Here is a 23,205-nt window from a genome sequence, read left to right as displayed (position 1 = left end):
GCACCGTGGAGACAATCCAGAGCATCGTCAATGTGTGGAAGTGGATATACATCTTCCTTGGTGCTCGTGTTGAGCTGACAATAGTCAACGCAGAATCGCCAGCTGTTATCCTTCTTTTTGACGACAACAACAGGGGACGCCCACGGGCTGGAAGAGTGTTCAATAATCCCTTTGGCAAGCATCTTGTCAACCTCGCTCTGGATAACGTGTCGCTCAGAAGGCGACACCCGGTATGGGCGTCGACGAACAGGTGCTGCATCGCCGGTATTTATACGATGCTTCACGACCGTAGTTTGACACAAAGGGCGATCGTTCAGGTCGAAAATATCGGAGTAGGACTCGAGGAGGCAACGGAACTCTGCGGCTTGTTGGGTCGAGAGGTCCGGTGCAATCATCTTTGTAAAGTCGTCGGTCGGGGCTGATGTAGACGGCGGAGAATGAGCATTGGTAAGCAGGGTGGGAAGACCAGGATGGGAAGACATGTCTGATTGTCCGCAACAGAAACGATGGTGTGTGGGAAGGAGACATTGTGAGAAAGCAGGACTGAAGTCGCGGGAGTAAGGACGTAGTCTCCGTCAGGTACAGGTGGGCAGGCTAAGACAGGGATGCAGGTTGCTGCAAGAGATGGCAGGCGTATAAAATCCGCGGAACAAAGCTGAGTTGGAGCTTGAGCAGGAAGGTCAACGGGAACAGGTAGGGGTAGGTCAAGTTGTACAATGCCGGCGGAACAGTCAATCAGAGCAGAATGGGCGGCCAGAAAGACGAGTTCGAGGATCACATTGTGAGGGCAACGTTCGAGCACACTAAACAAAACGGACGTGTGGCGAACGGCGTCACTGACACGAGCAGTACACATTCCAAGCACAACTGAAGTTGCACCGTCGGCGACCTGGAGCAGTCGAGTCGGAGCAGGAGTCAGTACTTTCTTCAAGCGCGTTCGAAGCTCCGCACTCATAATGGAAATTTGGGCTCCAGTGTCGATGAGTGCTGTAACGGGCAAACCATCCACGTCCACGTCCAGAAGGTTCCGATTAGTAGGCAGGCTCAGCAGAGGAATTTCAGGCCGGTGTTCTGGAGCAGCGTCACCTCCAGGAGCTTCCTCTGTTAGTTTCCCGTCGGAGAGCGGCGACGGTAAGTTGGGGATGGAGAGCGACGCAGCTGGGGTGAACGGGAGTGGCGACTATGGGGTGATGGTGATCGGCTGGTCGCGGTGGCTCGAGCGTTGTCAGGTGCGTCTTCAGCCTCGGTGGAGAGGGATGGCGGGCGGGGATTCAGTGGGGAGCGGTGGTAGGCGGGAAAGCTTGGTCGATAGTGGGCTGGCCAGGAGCTTCGACAGTGGCGAGAGATGTGGCCCACACGTCCACAGTAAAAGCAGATGGGTCTATCATCATGGGTGCGCCATTCTTCCGGGTTGCGATAGCCCGGATATGGACCGTATTGGCTCCGGCGAACAGGGGCAGCGGCAGCAGACGAAGCAAAGTCGGGACGGCTGGCGGGGCAGATGGACGGAAGACCTGCATTGGTAAGTTCTTGGCGAATGACCGACTGAATGAGTGACACAAGCGGCCTGGAATCGCCAAACCACTGCGTCACAGGCGTGGCAGGAGACGCTGCTTCGATTTCTCGCCGAACGATACGTACGACGTTCTCGGAGGAGGTGGGGTCACGCGGTGGACAAATGTCTTCGCACGTCGATGAAGCTGCGGTATTGGGTAGCCGCGTAAACTGCTGAACTATACGGCGACTCTTCGCGTCTTCGAAACGGCGACATTCGTTAATGATCTCATTGACGGTTGTTACATTCTTATAAACAAGCAGGTTAAACGCGTCGTCCGCGATGCCTTTTAAGACGTGGATGACCTTGTCTGCCTCTGTCATATTGTTATCTACTTTGCGGCAAAGAGCGAGGACGTCTTGGATATACGCCACGTAAGATTCAGTGGACGTCTGTACACGGGTCCCAAGGTCCTTCTTCGCAGCACGTTGGCGGCCGACGGGCTTGCCGAACAAATCTCTAAGCTTCTGCTTGCACTGGTCCCAACTCTTAATCTCTTCTTCGTGTGTTTCGAACCAGACCCGTGCCGTTTTCTTGAGGTAGAATATTATATTGGCCAGCATAAGCGTGTTGTCCCACCTGTTGTGTGCGCTGACCCGTTCGTAATTCTGCAACCAGTCATCGACGTCAACGTTGTCGATCCCGGAAAACATGCCAGGGTCGTGAGGCTGGGCCAGGATGACCGTCCGTGGCGACGACGAGGCCATGGTTGAACTCTCTCCTTCGGATGACATGGTGGCCAGGTTACGTCCGCTGCGGAACTCCGTCTTGCGCAAGTGATTACCTCGCACGTCCACCAATGATGTCACGGAAAGGAAGAAGCGTGCGTCTATTTACAGATGGCTTTTAATGGCTGGGCCAACAAGCGTAGAACAGCGATAAAAAAACTACCGTCTTCCTCGCCGTCTCTCAGACCACCATCATAGTCCTCTTCTTCACACATTACCGACTGTGACAATATATCTATATATACTGAGAGATTTCTGTAGCGGCTCCACAGCCACAGTAGTTCTCCATAAAGAAAGCAACAAAATCCCTATAAAGAAGAGCGTCAGGCAGGGAGATACAATCTCTCCAATGCTATTCACAGCGTGTTTACAGGAGGTATTCAGGGACTTGGATTGGGTAGAATTGGGGATAAAGGCTAAACACCACTAGCGCGATTTTGTGCGCGACAGCGACGAGCGACGGCTTCGCGCGACGGATCGGGCCGTCGCGTGAACAGATCGCTCAGTCTTGTCGCGCGGTCGCTCGGTTTTGCAAATCTAGAATTCGTCGCTCGTCGCCCGGAAGTGCTATGAGCGACTAGCCAATAGTAGGCAGCCGGAACAGGATGTACATTAGTGACGTACTACCGGTTTGCTCACGCGCGCGCGCGCTTTACGGTATACAACACAACGAGCTGAGCAGACAGCCTCCCTCGGTCAAGCGTACTGCAGAATCCACGTTGAGCATGGCGAACGTGGACAACAAAAACGAATTCAGTGAGCGTCTGATAGACGCTGTTGAGCGAGAGCGCTGCCTGTGGGACCTGCAGCAGAAAGACTACAAGTCCCGTGGCGTATGCGAGACAGCGTGGCGGCGTGTAGCAGCGGAACTCGGAGCTACCGGTGAGTTGTGCTTTGTCGCTGTTTACATTCTGTGCTTGGTTTCGAATTTGACTAACCCTTCTGCTGCATTCTATGCTGCAGATCCAGCCCTTTCATAAAACGCGGGCGAAGCGCTGCTTGATCACCACCTTTAACCAAGCGCGAAAAATAATAGCGCAGGCAAATGCACCACTGCAAAATTGCGGCCCTGTAATTGCTAAAAAGCAGTGCGATCTATCTCGCATTGAAATTGCATGTGACAGCCGCAGGCATGCATGTATAGAGCGAATGCTGCATTCATCATGGAATGGCCTGAACTACAATGGGTGCTATGTACTCATTCTTTTTATACGCAGTTTCCGACGTGAAAGCCCGGTGGAAAAACTTGCGGGACACTTTCCGCCGTGTGCTGAAAGGTCGCAACGAGGCAAAGAGCGGCGCGGCCGCAGACGACAGCCTCGACGAGGACAAACAGTGGATTTTTTTCGTCCGGCTTCTTTTTCTCAAAGACAGCATGATAGGAAGACCGTAAGTTCATAATAGAAAGTTGCAGTGCATATAGTGGTATTTTTTCTGTGGCCTCATGCCAGCATTACAACGAATGTTGTGCCTGACAGCAAACATACGTGCATGTATAAACCAGCTAATTATGAACAAAAAGGTTCATAGAAATAAAAGAAATGCACAGACAAGCATATTTACAGTGACCTTATGTGTGGAATGTTTAATAAGTCACACATGACAATTGAGCTTTTTCTGATGAAAGCAGTGCTTAGTAGACCTAACTTAAAACATACAACATTGTTTTCTCCAGGACATCGGGAAACCTCACGGCTCCACCTGCAGATGAATGGCAAAGTGCCAGTGCAAATGGCCACGTCGAGTCAGCTCAACAAATTTTTACGGCGATGTACCAGGACGAGGCTAATGACGAGGTCAGTGCATGTGACCAAACAGAGGCATCGAGCCTTGTTGAGGTGTGTGTCGAAGTGCCGGAGCCGCAGCCACCAAAAAAGAAAAGGAAGAAAGATAAATATGATGACCAAATTGAGAACATCAGCAAAATTCTGGAGAAGGAGTATGATGAAAATGATCACTTTGCCGCATTTCTGGGAGCAAAAATGAAGCGTGTACCTCTGAGGCTTCGTGAGGATATGCAGATGGAGATGCTGCGAGATGTTAATAAGTACATTAATAGCGCTTGAAATTTAATTTAAAGTTTTCTTTTTCATTGCATACTTCAGTGTTTAGGCAAGGAAAGTATCCTTTTTAGTACACAATTTTCAGTTTTTTTTCAGTTTTCTCAGCCTCGGGTTCATTAACATGTACCTAAATCCAAGTGCACGAAGTTTTTGCATTCCACCCCCCTTATAACATGCGGCCAGTGCAAACAGTAATCGAAACCACAACAGCATGCTTAGCAACACAACTCCACGACCACTAAGTCACTACAGCAAGTTGCGATATATATATCTATATATTTTTCATTCAACTGTTGTTACCTGGGAAGAGTTAATGAATTATTTTCAAGCGTTACTATTCATTGAACTAGTCCCCCAATCAGTGGAGAAAACCCATACTGAAAAGGTTTGTTGTCATGTTTTACTGCTGTGACCAAACTTGTTTCATAACACTGGATTCTTTTGGCGGTATTCAATGTTGCGGAATTACCTGTCATTCAAATTTTGTATGTTTACGCGCCTTCCCTGTATTTTCATACAGGCAAACTGCATCTCTCAATTTGTTAATGCTGTGATAATGTGAACTAGGCCTTATTAAGTAGACCGTAATGGTTTGCTGTATATATGCACTGCTGTGCAGTATTACGGCCATTGGATCTCTCACTTTGGTAATGCTGTGATAATGTGAACTAGGGCTTATTAAGTACACTGCAATGGTGTGCTTTATGTATATACTTTCGTGCAATAGCAAGGCCATTACTGTGTTGTTTCCTTGCCTCGCCTGTTTCTTCGTACACGTGAACTGCATCTCCCATTTTGGTAATGCTGTGATAATGTGAACTAGGCCTTATTAAGTAGACCGTAGTGGTTTGCTGTATATATGCACTGTTGTGCAGTATTACGGCCATTGGATCTCTCACTTTGGTAATGCTGTGATAATGTGAACTAGGGCTTATTAAGTACACTGTAATGGTGTGCTTTATGTATATACTTTCGTGCAATAGCAAGGCCATTACTGTGTTGTTTCCTTGCCTCGCCTGTTCGTACACGTGAACTGCATCTCCCAATTCGGTAATGCTGTGATAATGTGAACTAGGGCTTATTAAGTACACTGTAATGGTGTGCTTTATATATATAATTTCGTGCAATAGCAAGGCCATTACTGTGTTGTTTCCTTGCCTCGCCTGTTCGTACAAGTGAACTGCATCTCCCAATTTGGTAATGCTGTGATAATGTGAACTAGGCCTTATTAAGTAGACCGTAATGGTTTGCTGTATATATGCACTGTTGTGCAGTATTACGGCCATTGGATCTCACTTTGGTAATGCTGTGATAATGTGAACTAGGGCTTATTAAGTACACTGTAATGGTATGCTTTATGTATATACTTTCGTGCAATAGCAAGGCCATTACTGTGTTGTTTCCTTGCCTCGCCTGTTTCTTCGTACACGTGAACTGCATCTCCCATTTTGGTAATGCTGTGATAATGTGAACTAGGCCTTATTAAGTAGACCGTAATGGTTTGCTGTATGTATGCACTGTTGTGTAGTATTACGGCCATTGGATCTCTCACTTTGGTAATGCTGTGATAATGTGAATTAGGGCTTATTAAGTACACTGTAATGGTGCGCTTTATATATACACTTTCGTGCAATAGCAAGGCCATTACTGTGTTGTTTCCCTGCCTCGCCTGTTTCTTCGCACACGTGAACTGCATCTCCCAATTTGGCAATGCTGTGATAATGTGAACTAGGCCTTATTAGGTAGACCGTAATGGTTTGCTGTGTATATGCACTGTTGTGCAATATTAAAGGCCATTCCTGTGGTATTTGGAAAATTTTTCTGGTCTACCCTTCCTAACTAGTTTTTGGTCCAACTCGCTGATAAAGGAGTGTGTGTTTAAACAAGGCACTAAGGATACCATGTTGACCACATGCGTGGCAGGTATTGGGGGCATATTGTTTGATTTAAATCTTAGTTCCTTGTGCCAGTGTTTGTCCTGCTGTCTCCTTGTACTTGTGCTGCCATATTTTTTTGTGTTACTGGAACCATCACACTTTCACAATGCACCAACTTGACCAGCAGAGCACCCCACTTACTTTCTGGGTTACCACTGTATTGATTACTTTTGTTTCCCTCATGCAGTTTCCTTGCACAGGACCTTGTGAACACCATTGTCTTTGTCATTTACGACTATAGTGCTTCCTGTTTACCATGTCAAATTTAGGCAAGTTTTGTAATGCGTTCGGGCCAATAAACGAAATGAAACTTCAGATACTTGTCACTGTTGCGATGATGCGAGACACCTAAATAACGCAAGTAAAAAATTTAGTTCCACCTGCATAATGCCTGTCATCCTTGAATGATTTTTTAACGCAACTACACTGAATTGCACTCGTTCACCTAACCAATATCACCGCATTCCAGAAATAAGCAATACAAAATGAAATGCACAGAAGGGCCACAGAACAGAATATCGTAAATCCAGCTGCTCGCTGCCAAAGCATTAAGTAGGTAGCCCTGAAGAGGGCTGTTGGGTTCTTCATGGAGTCCAGCAGCACGTGTTCTTGGCCTTGAGGCGGCCAGGTCTACACCATCCTACAAGCTTGTCACCCCTGGCAGGTCCCACTGCCAAGACACCTGCCCTTCATCCTTGAAGTACTCGATGAACTGCTTGCGCACCGAATTAGCAGCATTTGTGCAGTTGCGGGCCTTTGCTCCTTGCAAACCGAACACAGCAGCAGTTGCCACCCCTTGTCGCCAAGTGCCGTCACGGACACACCCGAACATGTCCTGGCAGTCTCCATATCCAGGTGGGCAGTAGGTCGCTGAAGCGCTGGACGTGACGGATAAGAAGTTGTGAAGTACACAGGTTGCCTTCACAACACTCTCCACATTTTCCGGCTGCAGGTTCATCTGCCTCTCGTAAATCCGCCAGCGGGAAACGAGAATCCCGAAGGCATTCTCTATACATCGTCTGAAAAAGACAAACATATTCCAACTTAAAAATGCACATGTGGTTCCTTAAAAATTACGGTTGAAAATGTGCAATAGAAGCCTGCACCAAATTAAAAAAAAGTGGAGCACTAAATGGCGATGACATGTTGTGCACTGTGGTGCACAAAGACACCAAACACCAATATTGTATAGGCAATGTTACAATTTATAAACGTGAAAAAACATTCACGTAGTTAAACAGAGGTATAATTGCAGGATTACGGTTTTAGTAAGATCTTGATGAGGGCTAGTTGGTTCACACTTAGAACTGAGGTGAAACAGTGCGAAAAAGATGAGGACAAAAGGAAACAAATACCACAGACAAGCGCTGCTGGTATTTGTTTCCTTGTGTCCTCGTCTTTTTTGTGCTGTTTCACCTCAGTTCTAAGTACGGTTTTAACGATTACAGTTTAATAATTACGATTTTAAACCTGATATGGTACAGACCTGGCACGACTGAGGCGGTAGTTGAAGATGATCTCCTCAGCTTTAGTCCGGGTGCCCGGTAGTGGCCGCATGAAGTCGGGGCGCAGCTGGAAGGCTTCATCGCCAACAAACACATGAGGGCAAACTCTCTCGGAGCCTGGTAGCTTAGCTGCCCGAGGCAGATTGAGCTTGCCCTCGTGCAGTCGTTTGCCAATGGGGGAATCTTTGAAAATTCCACCATCACTAAACCTCCCAGGTGCGCCCACATCAATAAGGCGAAACAGGTACTGGCTGTCTGCCACAGCCATGAGGACAATGGAGTGGGTGCCCTAGAAGCATTGGAAATAAGAATAACAACAAAGAATTCTTGTAATTGGAATCTTTCATTACACTTTGCTTCATTGCAGTGTTGCAAGGCACACATGAAAAATGGTTACCGTATTACTATACTACAAGCTTTGCCTAGAGTATCTACATGATTTTTCCATCTTCTCGTCCTCCTCTGCTACTCGCATATACCATCCCCTCTATGCTACAACTAGTCAAACGCCACAAGACACTCTCCTTTGTCATCATTGCATTTCTGAAAAAAAAAAAACCTCTCCCTTACTTCCCCACAATCATAAATAACGCTGTAAATGTTACATTCTCATATAAGATAAATTACTTGCTGCAGTCCTCTGCTTGCAGGTTGCAAAAAGAGAAGGATGGAATTGCATTCCCCCTTTTAACAAAGCGTACGAACAGGCTCTTCTCAAAGTCATTTAAAAGCAGTAGGCTGTGTCTTATGCACAAGGTTATTCTCATACAATACTCCTGTCAAATTTAGGAGTGTTTGCATTTGCAAAGCTGACCCTTCAGCAGCAAATATTCTGCATGCAATACTGCAATGTTCTGTTCCATACCTTATAGTTGAAGTACAGGCTCCCAGCCTTTCTTGGACATCTAATCCTCACGTGCTTGCCGTCCACAGCACCCAGGCAATTTGGGAACTGCCAGCGACTGCCAAATCCTGAGGCGATGTCCCTCCATTCTCCCTCTGTTGGAGGCTGCATAACACAGATTTGAACTTTGATGCACACCAATCACCGGCAGACTTTACTGCTGCATTATTCACCTATGTACCCTCATGCTCTGTCTATACGCATGTGTTATTTAAGTTATGCCGCTACTTCAGCTACTGCAAATCTCACTGTCACACAGTACACTTTACTGCTGCTGGTTTCACCTAATTTAATCTGATGTCTTTGTATATGCATGTAAACGAGAAAAAAGGGGGTTAACCGAGGGGCCCGATTTTTATTAGTCATATCATAAGAAGCCAACAAACACTGACACCGGCGGATGTGGAACATCCTTTCTGCCGCAGGCGTCACGAGAATGTGATCTTTTCGGGTGTGGTATTGACCGATTGCATTCACACACACACACACACACAAAAAAAAAACGTTCTCGTGAAGCCTGCGGCACAAAGGATGTTCCACATCCACCGCCAAGGTTTGTGAGTGGTGCCACTTGCTACCACTCCCAAGGTTCTACTAAGAAAGTAAATACCCAAGAAAGTGTATGAGGAAATGGCGCCACGGTAGCTCAATTGGCAGAGCATCGCATGCAAAATGTGAAGGTTGTGGGATCGTCCCCCACCTGCAGCAAGCTGTTTGTTCACCCACTTTCATTTCCATTAATTTATCGTTTCTTTATTTCGTTTATTAAAACACAACTAATTTCCCCTATGTTGTCCTTGGTGTCAGTGTTTGTTGGGTTCTTATATGCATGTAGTATTTTAAGCCATGATCCATATTCTAAGGACATGCATGTGTTGTACCATCTCAGACATTCATGCTAAATAATACTGAACAAACAACATTGATTGAAATCCTCTCAAAATACTGAGAAAGGCGACTAATACTGAGCCATTGCTCAGTAAGTGTGAACGTAAGACCATGCTTATTGGTACCACTCCACTTTGTACCATGTTATGAAAATATTTTAGGCGCACCTTCATGTACACAGGGGACAGCACCTCCCATAGCACATTGCACGTCAGGTGGATCGCCTTGCGTGCAGTCTCCAGCCCCACTCTGAAGGCCATTGCTGCATCTCGCACGAGCATACCGGACGACAGGTACCTGAAAGCACACAAGATCATATAGCACGATCGACGCAGTAAAGTTTTGTGCTGGTGAACGGCGAATTTCTACCGAATCTAAGAAGTACTGAAGTGACAAAATGGTCCTACCGCAGCGTCAGTGCGAGGCGCTCGCCAGATGAAATAGGTTCTCGGCAGACCCATTCCTTCGTCAGCCGGTCCCGCACCATGTCGTGGAGTGCGTCGAATGTCTCCGGCGACATCCTGTAGAATTTGAAAAACAGCGAGTCGTCGCCGTTCTTCATGAGCTTCATCTGTAAAAAGGCAATGAAAGCGCATGGAGTTGTACTGCGTTGACGCATTAAGTCCTTTGTCTCTTACCGCTGTGAAGAATTCGCTTTCGTCCGCTCGCTTGGTCCAGACCGGTCGAACCCAGTGCTTGAGGGACAGCGCCTGCTTCCTCTTGATTATCAAAAGTAGCTGTAAAGCAGCTAGTTTTCTACGCCGCTCCATCACACGCACAGAAAACTTTACAGCGGGGACAGAAAGAATTGCACGCAGACTCGAACAGCAAAATGCCACCGGCGGTTCAGGTAGCGCGGGCGGGAAGAGAAAGCGGACAGCGTTGGCCGCGCCGCGCGTCGCAGACGGATCGAGCGAACTACCGAATTTTGATATGTAAACAAAAAAAAAACCTACTGAAAGACCTTCAGAAATACTTTATGTTGCTCTGTACAGCCAAACAAATCAATTTAAATTATTGTAGCAAGTGGCACACCAGGTTTGGCGCTAACTCGATCCTCTAATACCGGCAACACTGGAAAGCCGTCGCGCGAAGCAGTCGCTCGCTTGGAGCTTGACTTCTGGGCGACGAGCGAACGCGACAGCCATCTCCATCGCGTCGCTTGTCGCTGTCGCGCGAGAAATCGCTTGCATGGGGTTTATACTTAAGAGTTGATGAAGAATACCTTAGTAACTTGCCATTCGCTGATAATATTGCCTTGCTTAATAATTCAGGGGACCAATTGCAATGCATGCTCACTGACCTGGACAGGCAAAGCAGAAGCGTGGGTCTAAAAATTAATCTGCAGAAAATTAAAGTAATGTTTTACGGTGTCGCAAGAGAACAGCAATTTACAATAGGTAGCGAGGCACTGGAAGTGGTAAGGGAATAGATCTACTCAGGGCAGGTAGTGACCACGTATCCGGATCATGAGACGGAAATAATCAGAATAAGAATGGGCTGGGGTGGGTTTGGCAGGCATTCTGAGATCATGAACAGCTGGTTGCCATTATCCCTCAAGAGAAAAGTGTATAATAGCTGTGTCTTACCAGTGCTCACGTACGGGGCAGAAACCCGGAGTCTTACGAAAAGGGTTATACTTAAATTGAGGACGACGCAATGAGCTATGAAAAGAAGAATGATGGGTGTAACGTTAATGGATAAGAAAAGAGCAGATTGGGTGAGGGAACAAACGCAAGTTATTGACATCTTAGTTGAAATCAAGAAATATAAAGGGGGGGGGGGGGGCATGGGCAGGACATGTTGTGAGGTGGGAAGATAATCAATGGTCATTAAGGGTTACGGACTGGATTCCAAGAGAAGGGAAGTGTAGCAGGGGGCGGCAGAAAGTCAGGTGGGCGGATGAGATTAAGAAGTTTGCAGGGGCAACATGGCCACAATTAGCACATGACCGGGGTAGTTGAAGTATGAGAGAGGGCTTTGCCCTGCAGTGGGCGTAGACAGGTTGATGATGATGATGATGATGATGATGATGATGAATGGAGCATATAATGTATTGTCATATTGTAATGTATCGAACATCCGCTAATTAGTTTAATCCTAAGCAACGCGGTTTTCAGAAAGGCATGGCCTGCGAGACTCTACTAGCTTTCTACGTTAATGACATCAGCTCACACGTTGATCAAAACGTAACCATTGATGACCCTTTCCTAGATTTCCAAAAGGCTTTCCACAAGGTTCCTCATGATAGGCTCTTCCTAAATGTATCGGTCTTAATCTTAAGCCTTCCGTTCTGGAATCGTTACTTAACTTTCCTACTAACCATCAGCAGTTCGTTTACGTTAACCGATGCTTGTCTAATTTACCACCCGTTATCTCTGGCGTGCCGCAAGGCACAGTCCTGGGCAGGGTTGCCAGATTTGGCTACATTGCGCTAAATTGGCTACTTTTTGAGGCTGTTGGCGGGGGAAAAATGCCTTGGCTACTTGGCTACATTTTCGGCTACTTTTAAAATAGCTTGACTATTGTACAGATTGCATAGAAACTTGTGGAGCTCATATTATGCAGCAACATTACCAAATTTTAGGCCAAGGCACGATTACGACACTTTAAATCTTTTCAAGCTGGTCCATCATCATTGACAATCTGACTCGGGCGCTTTCATTTAATGCAAAGGATTTCCCACTGGTGACGTCACAGCGTGTTCCATCTTCGCATTGACGTTCCGCGTCAGGCCTTCCGCACATTGAGTTTCTTCGATTTTCGGAGTCCTGGCAGCCCGCTGGCAGCCAGACGGCGGCCATCTAGTGCCGGTCCTGATGGGAAGTCAACTGGAGGTGGAATCCTTAGACAACCCGGAGCTGCCCGAAGTTTGCAAAATGGAACACTTGGATAGCTGGCCGCGGGATAAACTGAAACATGCTGCCAGCATGGCAGTGGCCGGTCTGGCCGGCTCGCTTTTAGCGTAGTCGGTCCATTTATATGTTGCCAGCTTGAAAATATACAGCTGTATTCTGGAATACGATCACTTTTGCGAGATTACGCGCGACTGGGCATCTTACTTTGCAGAGCGTAACAAAAGACCTGCGACGCGTCTGATGCCAAGACGCAAAATCGCACGTAAATAATCGCGAAAGCGATTGCTCGAGTATGCCTTGAGCTTTGACATTCTTCGAGATATGTTGGCAAGATTAACTCAGACATTTACACCTGAACTGGAGCTGTGATTCTGATTTGTGATAATATTCTAGTCATATTATATGCTGGTCAAATCACTCTTAGGTGTAGTCATTTATACAGATTTCATGATATATTTTGTATCTTCCTACGTTTACTAAAAGCAGTTTTAAGTGCTGGTTGTGATAATGTCTGCAGAGTTACATAATAAATGAAAATGCAACGTTTTTCCATAACGTGGCTACTTTTTTGGCTACTTTTCTGGCTACTTTCCGAGATTTTTTGGCTACTTTTCACATTTTGGACCTAGCAACCCTCGTCCTGGGGCCGCTACTCTTCTTAATATACATGAACGACTTACCGAGAGGGTGTTCTTTCAAAATTCATTTATTTGCTGATGATTGCGCAACATATCGTCCTATTACTAACGAGGCTGATTCTCGTCCCCTCGCGGCCGACCTTAACGTCATTCACTCTTGGTGTAATTGGCTACGGTCTCCCAACGTCAAAAACGTCGCTACTTACTTTCCACCGTTGCCAGTCATTTATTTCAGCTAATTACGTTATCGCCGGTTCTGAAATATGTGCTGCAACTTTCTATAAGTACTTAGATCTTGACTTGTCCGGTAACATCGGCTGGTCCTCACACACCTACAGTATTAGCAATGATGTCAATCGTGTACTATGCTACCTGCACCGTAATCTACGGCTTCTTACCCCTTCAGTAAAACTACTTGCATATTTAACACTTGTTCGACCGAAACTGGAATACGCATGGTCAGGGTGGGACCCATACCAATCTAACCTGGCAACTACAGTGCAATCCATACAGAATCGTGCAGCAAGGTTCGTTCATTCTAGCAAGTCTTACAACACTAGCGTCACTGAACTTAAGCAATCTCTGAATCTTCCAACCCTCGAGCACCGCCGCTAAACAGCAAGACTCTGTCTCATTTACAAATTTTATCACTCGCTGCTTCACCAGACCAACATCACGCCTGCGCAACGCACTTTTTCCCGTCATAGCCATTCAAAGGTTGTATATCCCCCTCCAGCTCACACCACCGCTCATGTTGAATGAATGAATGAATGAATGAATGAATGAATGAATGTTTGTTTAGGAAGAAAAAATAGAAAGAATCTCTGTCAAAGAGGCTGACAAAGAGGCACGAATGCCTGACTAAGTGTCATTCCCCTTACCCGACCCGTCCCCAGTGCACAAAACACTGAAGCACACAGGGCAAGCATGGTACACAAAGTGGACACATACACAAAAAATGAATAGTACATGAAATACGTAACAGAAATACTGAATGCGATTTGTGTACAAAAGAATGAACAGTCATACATGAAGCGACCGCAAATACGTGCTCCCCCTTTTTTTTTAAAGTGCTTAGGGACGGTGATTCACTTATTATAGTGAGTAAGCCAAGGTGATGATTCCGAAAATTTGCAACTGTGAATGCCTGCTTTTGCATGCCGTAATTGGTACGGATCTTGCCCTTGGAAGTTAATTGCCTTGTGTTGTATTTATGTTCATTCTGGAGGTATCCGTTGAAAAAGGCGCTTTCATTGAGCCTTCCCTATTTAAATATTGCAATGGCTGTTTTTTTATTAATAAGGTTTTCTAATGTTAAAATACAATTCTTCTTTAAAAGCGGAGCGGAGTGGCTTTTATAGGGCGAATTCTCAATTACCCGAATCATTCGTTTCTGCGAGGTCAGTAAACTATGGATGCTGGTTTTCGTCGTGGTACGCCAGACAGATAAACAATATTGGAGGCTCGAATGCACTAGGCTATAGTATAATTGATTTTTTAATCTAGAAGGTAATATACGCTTTAATTTATTCATAACACCGATGGATCTTGCAGTGCTGGTTTTAATGTTGCCGACATGACTGAACCAGCTTAAGTTTTTTTCAAACGTAACACCAAGGAACCTCAGGGACACAGAACGTATAATGACTTCATGACGGAATTGCAATACTAAGCTATCACCAATACCCTTGTTACGAGGCCGAAAAATAATTTATTTTGTCTCTTTAGTGTTTAATTCTAGTTTATTTGCTCTATCTTAACTCGTTCTTCGTTCAAACAGCGAAAGACTGGAATCATGCCTCCTGAAGCGGTGCGCCACTCTAGTCATTCATCGTTCAAGGCATTCATTAAAAATATGACCTAAATATGGCCACTCCTAATGTAAAACCCCAAATAGGGCATTTGAGGTATAAATAAATAAATAAATAAATAAATAAATGTTGGTGGTTGACAGCCATCTTGACTATTCTGACACATCTTGTGTATATATTGTAAATACAGCCTTACTATAGTCCCAACATCCCCGTAACATATCGGTGGGAGGTGCGGGGTACCACGGCTAGAAACGGAGCTCCGTAGTGCACGTCGCATCACTGTCCGCACCATGAATGACGGTAAGCACGCGGGATCAACGTAGCTGCCGCCTCCAACGTCACCGTCGCCAGCTGCGTTGCTGCCACTTTCGGTTGTAGTTGTGCAACCCAAGAATCCTGGAACTTTCTGCGGGACCGATGGCGACGACGTTGAAAAGTGGGTGGCTTTTACGAACGCGAGAGTGGAATCAACAGATGGGACCCTACGCTTATGCTAGCTAACCTGTTGTTCTACCTAAGGGGCACATCAAAGGTGTGGTACGACTACCACGAGGAGTAGCTAACCAGCTGGCAGCAATTCAAAGAGAAATTGACAGAGTTGTTTAGCAAACCAGCCGACCGTAATATCGCCGCAAAGCAGGAACTGGCCTCGCGTGGCCAATCCCCCGCGGAGTCCTATGTCTCGTACATCCAGGACGTGCTGGCACTTTGTCGTAAAGACGATCACGGCATGAAAGAAGCTGAGAAGGTCGGACACATGCTTGAGGTCATTTCTGACGACACGTTTAAACTGGTTATGTGCAAAAGCTGCTCCACAGTTGATGCAATCAATAAAGAGTGCCGACAATTCGAGCAAACCAAAAGCCGACGCATTTTGAAACCATTCGCCGGACTTCCCAATGCTGCTGCAACGTCGACGTGGGAAGCTCGATCCGCACAGCAGCATGCGACATCATCAGAGGACTTGGTACGAATCGTTAGACGTGAACTGGATGCGATGGTGCCCGCAGCTTTCTGTTCGTGTAGCCCTGATGCTACAACAATTTCAATTCCCCTCGTACAAGCCATCGTTCCCCAGGAACTTGAAAACATTGGTTTACAGTCTTTGTGTGCTGTAGCCAATCCCAGAGCTAACGAACGCCCTTCTTCTATTTTCGCTCCACCCCGGCGCTTCCCTCCACGTTATCGCAACTCGACTGAGTAGAGAACTGCGGACGACCAGCCGATATGTTTCACCTGCTGCCGCATTGGTCATGTCGCCCGATACTGTCGCAACTCGTGGCCCTCAACACCTCGCACGCCAACCAACCTAAGTCGTTTTAATGGAAATGCCCGCAACGTTTTGCCCACCACCGAGTCTAACCGCGCCGACAATTCTGCTAGGAACACGTGGTACAGTAGCTCACCATCGGCGTGCGCACACCAGTCTCGTTCACCGCAAACACGTCTCCCATCTTCCTATTCACCACAGCCACGTCACCTTTCGTCCCTTGTGGCGTTTGGCCGCACCCTTTTGGAAAACTAAGAAAGCAGCCCTCCGAGGTGGTGCTGCATTGCCTACTATCGCAGCAAATCATCTGTCTGTGCCCACAAGGAGAAGCGTAATAGACGTTAAAATAAACGGCGTACCTGTCCAAGCACTCGTCGACACTGCAGCCCTTGTATCTGTGATGAGCGCTAGCCTAGGTATACGTTTAAAGAAGGTTCTCACCCCAGCAGCTACCCGAGTGCTTCGAGCGGCCGACGGCGGCGTGCTGGTTGTTCTTGGAATGTGTACGGCACGTTTAATTAGAGCTGGCCACCCTACTTCTCTTCTCTTTGCTGTGATCGACAACTGCCCTGGTGACGTTATCCTTGGATTGGACTTTTTATCCAATCATTGCGCTTTCATCGATTGCGCAACGGGCGTTTTTAGTTCGAACGGCCTCAAGTCGTCGATGCTCCGAGCACCGCCCCATCGCACTTGTGCTCGCTTCAAGAAGTGCGACTGTCACCGTAGGCAGTCACTTACGTCGCTTTGACCGCACAGCCATAGATTCCTGACGGTGAATACCTCCTTCAACCCATCATCGACGTGCTTTTGAACCGGAACGTTCCTCTTCCGCGTACGCTTGTGACGATTACTAATAACGACGTTGTCCTTCCGCTTCTGAATTTCAGCCTGTGCCCTCAAGTGCTTCCAGCCGACATGTTCTTGGCCAGTGTTTCTAATACTTCTGCATTTGACATTGAAAGTCTGAATGCCGAGGGTGGTTTCTTAGTGCCAATTGCAGCTCACAGCTCTGGTTCACTAACGGATGACTTCGGGAAGATGATTGCACCTGACCTCACCAGTGCTCAGGCCATGGACATACGTCCCCTCCTCGAATCCTACCGTGGCATCTTTGATTTCGGCGACAGGGCTTTGGGCCAAACATCTGTTGTTCACCACCGTATAAACACTGAAGACACGAATCCTATTTGTTGGCGTCCCTATCGTGTATCGCATGCTGAACGTCGCGTCATCCAATTAGAAGTGGACAAAATGCTCCGCAAAGGGGTCATGGAGCCATCAGCCAGCCCTTGGGCTTCGCCTGTCATCCTTGCGAAAAAGAAAAATGCTACCTGGCTTTCTTGCGTCAATTATCGCCACTTAAAGAAGATCCCACGAAAAGAAGTCTACCCACTACCACGCATCGATGACACCGTGGACTGTTTGCACGGAGCTAAATACTTCTCGTCCATCGATCTTCTATCCGGCTACTAGCAGATTTCAGTTCATGAAATGGACCGCGAGAAGACGGCCTTCATCACGCCGGATAGCTTATATCAGTTTAAAGTCATGCCATTTGGCCTATGCAATGCTCCTGCGACATTTCAGCGTATGATGGACTCTCTTCTACGAGGCTAGAAATGGACCACCTGTCTTTCTTACCTTGAAGACATTATTGTTCTATCTCCCACTTTCGGCAGCCACCTTACCCGACTCGCTGCGATTCTTGCGGTCTTCCGAAAAGCCGGCCTCCAACTGAACTCCAGGAAGCGCCAATTCGGGCGCCGTCAGATTACCGTGTAGGGACACCTCGTTGATGCATCCGATGTCCAAACATATCTGGAAAAAGTTCGCGCCGTACGCACCTTCCCTTTGCCACGTTCTTCTTCTGACGTGCGCTGTTTCGTCGACCTGTGTTATTACTTTCGCGGTTACATCGAAAACTTCGCCGATGTTGCTAGGCCTTTGACAGATCTTCTAAAGAAGAACACGCCATTCTCATGGAGCCCATAGCAGGCTCACGCGTTCGTCGCTCTCATCAGATTTCTGACCACCCGTCCCATACTTGCCCACTTTGATCCATCTGCACCGACCGTAGTCCACACTGACGCAAGCGGCCATGGCATCGGCGCTGTTCTCGCCCAACAACAAAATGGTACCGAGTGCGTGATAGCTTACGCCAGCCGCCTGCTGTCAGCTGCCGAGAGAAATTACTCCATCACCGAGAGGGTGTGCTTGGCTTTAGGTAGGGGCTGTCCCCAAATTCCGGCCATATTTGTACGGCTGCACGTTTTCGGTCGTCACAGACCACCACGCACTCTGCTGGCTGTCTTTCCTTCAAGACACAACTGGACAGCTTGGTCGCTGGGTGTTGCGGCTCCAGGAATTTTCATTTATTATTAACTATGAGTCTGAACGTGTGCACAAGGACGCTGGCTGCCTCTCTCGTCACTCCGTGGATCCTCTCGATCGTGCTGCGCATGATCCCGTGACCTGCGTGATGGCTTTGACTGACATGACCGATATGCGCGCTGAACAATAACGCGACGCATCCTTACAGTCCATCATCGCCAGAGTGCAATCTGACAGCACCGAACGCACATGCTGCATGTTCGTGCTGCCCGACAGGATCCTCTACCACCGCAAAAAAGAGCCTGATGGCCCTGAGTTGCCCCTTGTCCTCCCTCGTCATCTGCGATCCGTCGTTCTCGAACAACTTCACGATGCAGCAACGGCGGGACACCTTGGAGTTTTGTGTACATACGACCGCGTGCGACCCCGATTCTTCTGGCCGGGTCTCTACCGCTATGTGCGTCGTTATGTTGCAACTTGCGAATTTTGTCAGCGCCGGAAGCAATCACGCCTGCCATCTGTCGGATGACTCCATCCAATTGAAGATCCCTATGAACCATTCTTTCGCGTAGGCGTTGACCTGCTTGACCCTCTACCGACGACGACTAAAGGAGTAGGTCGATCGCCACTGCTACTGATTATGCTGATTACTGATTATGCGACACGCTACGCGATAACAAAGACGTTGCCGACTTGTTAAGCAACAGACGCCGCCGATTTTCTCCTGCACGATGTCATGCTCCACCACGGTGCACATCGACAGTTATTTACAGACCGCGGCCGCTCGTTCTTGTCTCGAGTTGTCGACAACCTCCTCCCCTCTTGTTCCACTGAGCACAAGCTGTGCACCGCCTACCAACAACAAACGAAAGGTCTTACGGAATGTCTCAACCGAACAATCACAGAGATCCTGCCGATGTACGTCTCCAACGATCACCGCGACTGGGACGCTGCGCTGGCCTACGTGACGTTCGCGTATAACTCGTCACGACATCCCACCGCACGATATTGACCTTTTTTTTTCTTTTTTATGGTCGCGACTCGCATGCTCTTTGACACCATCCTCCCTTCTGTGCCACGTGTTGCAACTGAGTACGCTCGTCAAGTCATCGAGCGCGCCCACATGGCACGTCAAGTCGCCTGATTTCGTTTATTAGCCTCGCAGGATATACAAAAATAGTGCGCCAGGTGCTTGGGTGCTCCTTTGTCGTCGGGTTGGCCTCTTCCACAAGCTTCTTTCTCGCTACACAGGGCCTTATGAAGTCCTACGTCAAGTTAACGGCGTAAATTACAAGGTTTCGCTGCTACAGTCTGATGCTTGGGCTGCTGAGCACGAGGTCGCGGGATCGAATCCCGGCCACGGCGGCCGCATTTCGATGGGGGCGAAATGCGAAAACACCCGTGTGCTTAGATTTAGGTGCACGTTAAAGAACCCCAGGTGGTCGAAATTTCCGGAGTCCTCCACTACGGCGTGCCTCATTATCTGAAAGTGGTTTTGGCACGCAAAACCCCAGATATTATTATTATTACAGTCTGATGCATCCTCTATCAGCCGCCTGTTGACGTCGTGCACGTTTCGCTGCTGAAGCTATACTTCGCTAGCAATTCTTCTCATACCATGCGCCGAGACGGCGCTCTACCACCCGGGGGTCCTGTTACGCAAGGATGAATTAAGAGAGGAGGAAGAAGATCGTGAGACACTGGCTGCTGCATGTTGTTGTTGGTCAGCCATCTTGACTACTCTGACTCATCTTGTATATATATTGTCAATATAATATTTCTACTCTCGCAACAACCCCGCAACAATATGTAGACCCTAATACAGAACATTAAGAATGCAGGAACGTTGTTGCAGTAACTGCAGTATTTTGACACATAGGTTTTCTTCATGATCAAACATTTTCCCCGGGGACAGAGGAAGCTCTCAGAGCGTGTTAAAGTGACCTGTGATGGTACTGTTTGAGTCTGGTCACGAGAAGAACTTGCGTCGCACGGGAACGCCGATTACTTGCCGTCACTTTCGCGACGGCATAGTTCTCATCACTCAACCGCCTGAGCATAATGAATAGTCCCGTGTAAGTGGAGAGAAACTTGCTGTACAATCCCGTTTTGCGAACCAAACATAGTCACCGGGAGTAAAGCTGACGGGGATATGCCGCACATCGTAGTGAACCTTGCTGTTGCCTTATCAGGACAATGCCGTAACATGCGCCAGTCGACGTGCTTCTTCAGCATGACACAGAGTTTGGGCGATATAAGGATCATCTTGAAACGATAAAGGTAGAATAATGTGCAGAAAGCTCTGGGGAGCGCATGCGTAAAGCAATAAGAACGGCGCATATCCAGTAACTTCATCCTTGGCACTATTGCACGCTCACGTTACCAAAGGTGAGACGGCACCCCAATTTTTGTGGTCAGCAGTGACATCCATTGATAACATGCTAGTAAGGGTTCAGTTCGTCCGCTTCGTGAGGCCATTTGTCTGCGGGTGCTAAGGAGTGGAATGACGACATGCAGAACCACACCACAAAGCCATAAAAGTTCTCCAACGACGTCGGTGGTGAATTGCCGTCCACGGTCACTGATGACAACTGGTGGAGCGCCGTGACAGAGTATGAAATGATGCAACAGAATTGCAGGATTTGCACCCGAACAGGATTTGCACCCGAACAGGAACATGATTTGCGGCCACACCTTGCTCCTATTCATACTTCTGTTCTTCACCCTTAGCTGACGGAACCACTGTGCCGTGGACGCCAACCTACACGGATTTGCTGACTGCCGACCGTTCGTGGCAGCTACCTGCCGCCACGTGTTCACTAAGATCACTGCCAGATTATCAGTTCACCGCCCGTTCATCAACTGATCGCATGTGTTAAACAGTCCACAGCGCAAGCGCTATCGCTGCCAGTGGCGGCACCCCCTTCCGGAATCGCTATAAGAAAACCGACCATCAGCTGCCGAGTGGGATTTGCGGCGGAACCTAGCTCCTATTCATACTTCTGTTTTTCACCCTTAGGTGAGTGTGACGCAAATACATTGCTTCTCTAAAAAAAAATTGTCTTGGCCGCAAATCCCCATTGTAGTTTTCTGAGCTGTCAATTATGTTGTGATGGGTGTTGATATTAGCACATTCCACATCCGAATAGGTTGTTTTGTGCCACTTGGGAGGGACACTGTCATGTTCACCAGTATGGTTTCGTCCAGGCTGTGCTGCCACTAGGATATGCGTAGGCGCTCGACTGACTTTGGCTGTGTCGTGTATATGGCTCCTGCTAATCTGTGCTGGTGACGTTGAGACAAATCCCGGCCCAGATAAATCTGATAAAGTTCTCGCTGCAATTAGAGAAATGAGATTAGCCAGTGAAAATTTTCAAAAAGAAGTTCTTGGAAAAATCAGATGTACAGCTGAGAGTTACAGAGATCAAACGGCGCTTATCTAAGCTAGAAGACAGCTCGGCCGCTGTCACTGACATCTCTAAGGAAATCAGCACCTTGGGCTCGATGCTGAATCTCAAGACAGGCTTCAAAGCGTAGGAACAACTAAAACGCGACAGTCTAGCAAACTTGTTAATGACCTCAATGATAGAATGCGTAGAAATAACTTGATCTTCAAAGGCATTGCTGAGCAGACAACGGAAACATGGAAAGATACCGAAGATGTGGTGACAAAGTTTGTAACCACGAACTTGGGAATGTCAATTAGTGAAATTGAGCTAGCCCATAGAATAGGAGAACGAAAGGAGAACAATACTCGCCCGATAATTGGGAAATTCTTAAATTTCAAAGACAAGACCTGCATTCTCAAAAATGCCCACAAACTGAAACATCTTAAATCTGCTTCCGTTTGGATAGAAGAGGACTTTTCACCTAGTATGCAATTTATTAGAAAGCACCTTAGAGACTTTGCTCGAAAGACCAGACATCCTGGTGAGCAATATAAACTCTTCTTTGATAAACTCCTTCTTAATTGTACCCTGTATTCATTCAACTGCACCATTAGAAAAGTGACTGCTCTTCCCAAACGCCACTCTACAGATGGGGCTGCTTTTTCGAAAAACGGTATAAAATAAATGACTACTCCCCATGAAGGCGATGCGACCACTCAGGACAACTCACTAAAAAATAAATAGATGAATTCAATGTTGTCAATTTTGGTGACAAATTTCCGTAGCCTCCTTCCAAAGCAAGATCATTTGTTTTCTTAAGTCGAAGGATGCTCAGCTGACCTGGTATTAGGATCAGAGGCTTGGTTATATCCCGATGTTAATTCTGAACTATCCTTGTCCAAGCAGTTTTCATTATTTAGGAAAGACCGCATTACTTCACGTGGTGGTGGGGTAATAATCGCCGTAAGGAAAAGCTTGCAAGCGTTTGTTATTGATACGCAATCGTGCCTGGAAATTTTGTGGATTGCGTTACGTCTGTCACCGTCTCTAACTTGTGCCGTTGGGGCGTGTTATCGCCCACCTGATTCACCCGAAGAATTCCCTGAACGCCTCAATGAATCTTTAACTCACATTGAGAACAAAGTTCCACGCGCACCAGTATTCCTGGACGGCGACTTCAATTATCCGAATATTGATAGGAAAACATGCAGGCCCCGCCACGGCACAAGAAAGCGTGAATGTCAGAATTTTCTGGATGTGTTAACACTTTTTAATCTTCATCAAATAGTTTCCACACCTACGTGTGGTCATTCACTTTTAGA

The 23,205-nt window shown here is 47.3% G+C and overlaps 1 protein-coding gene across 1 annotated transcript; it reads left to right on the top strand.

The window, feature by feature from the left end:
* Positions 1 to 2,699: 2,699 nt before the first annotated feature.
* Positions 2,700 to 4,349, top strand: LOC142587360 (uncharacterized). The gene is made up of 2 exons (XM_075698301.1): positions 2,700 to 3,672; positions 3,959 to 4,349. Exons 1-2 carry the CDS (start codon positions 3,467 to 3,469, stop codon positions 4,347 to 4,349), a joined length of 597 nt encoding a protein of 198 aa, XP_075554416.1. The 5' UTR covers positions 2,700 to 3,466.
* Positions 4,350 to 23,205: the final 18,856 nt, after the last annotated feature.

Source organism: Dermacentor variabilis, chromosome 7 (genome assembly GCF_050947875.1).
Source record: "Dermacentor variabilis isolate Ectoservices chromosome 7, ASM5094787v1, whole genome shotgun sequence".
Classification (NCBI taxonomy): Eukaryota; Metazoa; Arthropoda; class Arachnida; order Ixodida; family Ixodidae; genus Dermacentor; species Dermacentor variabilis.
The sequence above is the reverse complement of the archived record's forward strand: the minus strand, read 5'-3'. Positions and strand labels throughout refer to the sequence as shown.

Bases quoted from the DNA above. Each gene is read 5' to 3' on its own strand.
- LOC142587360 (XM_075698301.1), top strand. From the start codon at position 3,467: ATGGGTGCTATGTACTCATTCTTTTTATACGCAGTTTCCGACGTGAAA. The intron at 3,673-3,958 runs GTAAGTTCATAA...TGTTTTCTCCAG, and splicing joins GACAGCATGATAGGAAGACC to GACATCGGGAAACCTCACGG.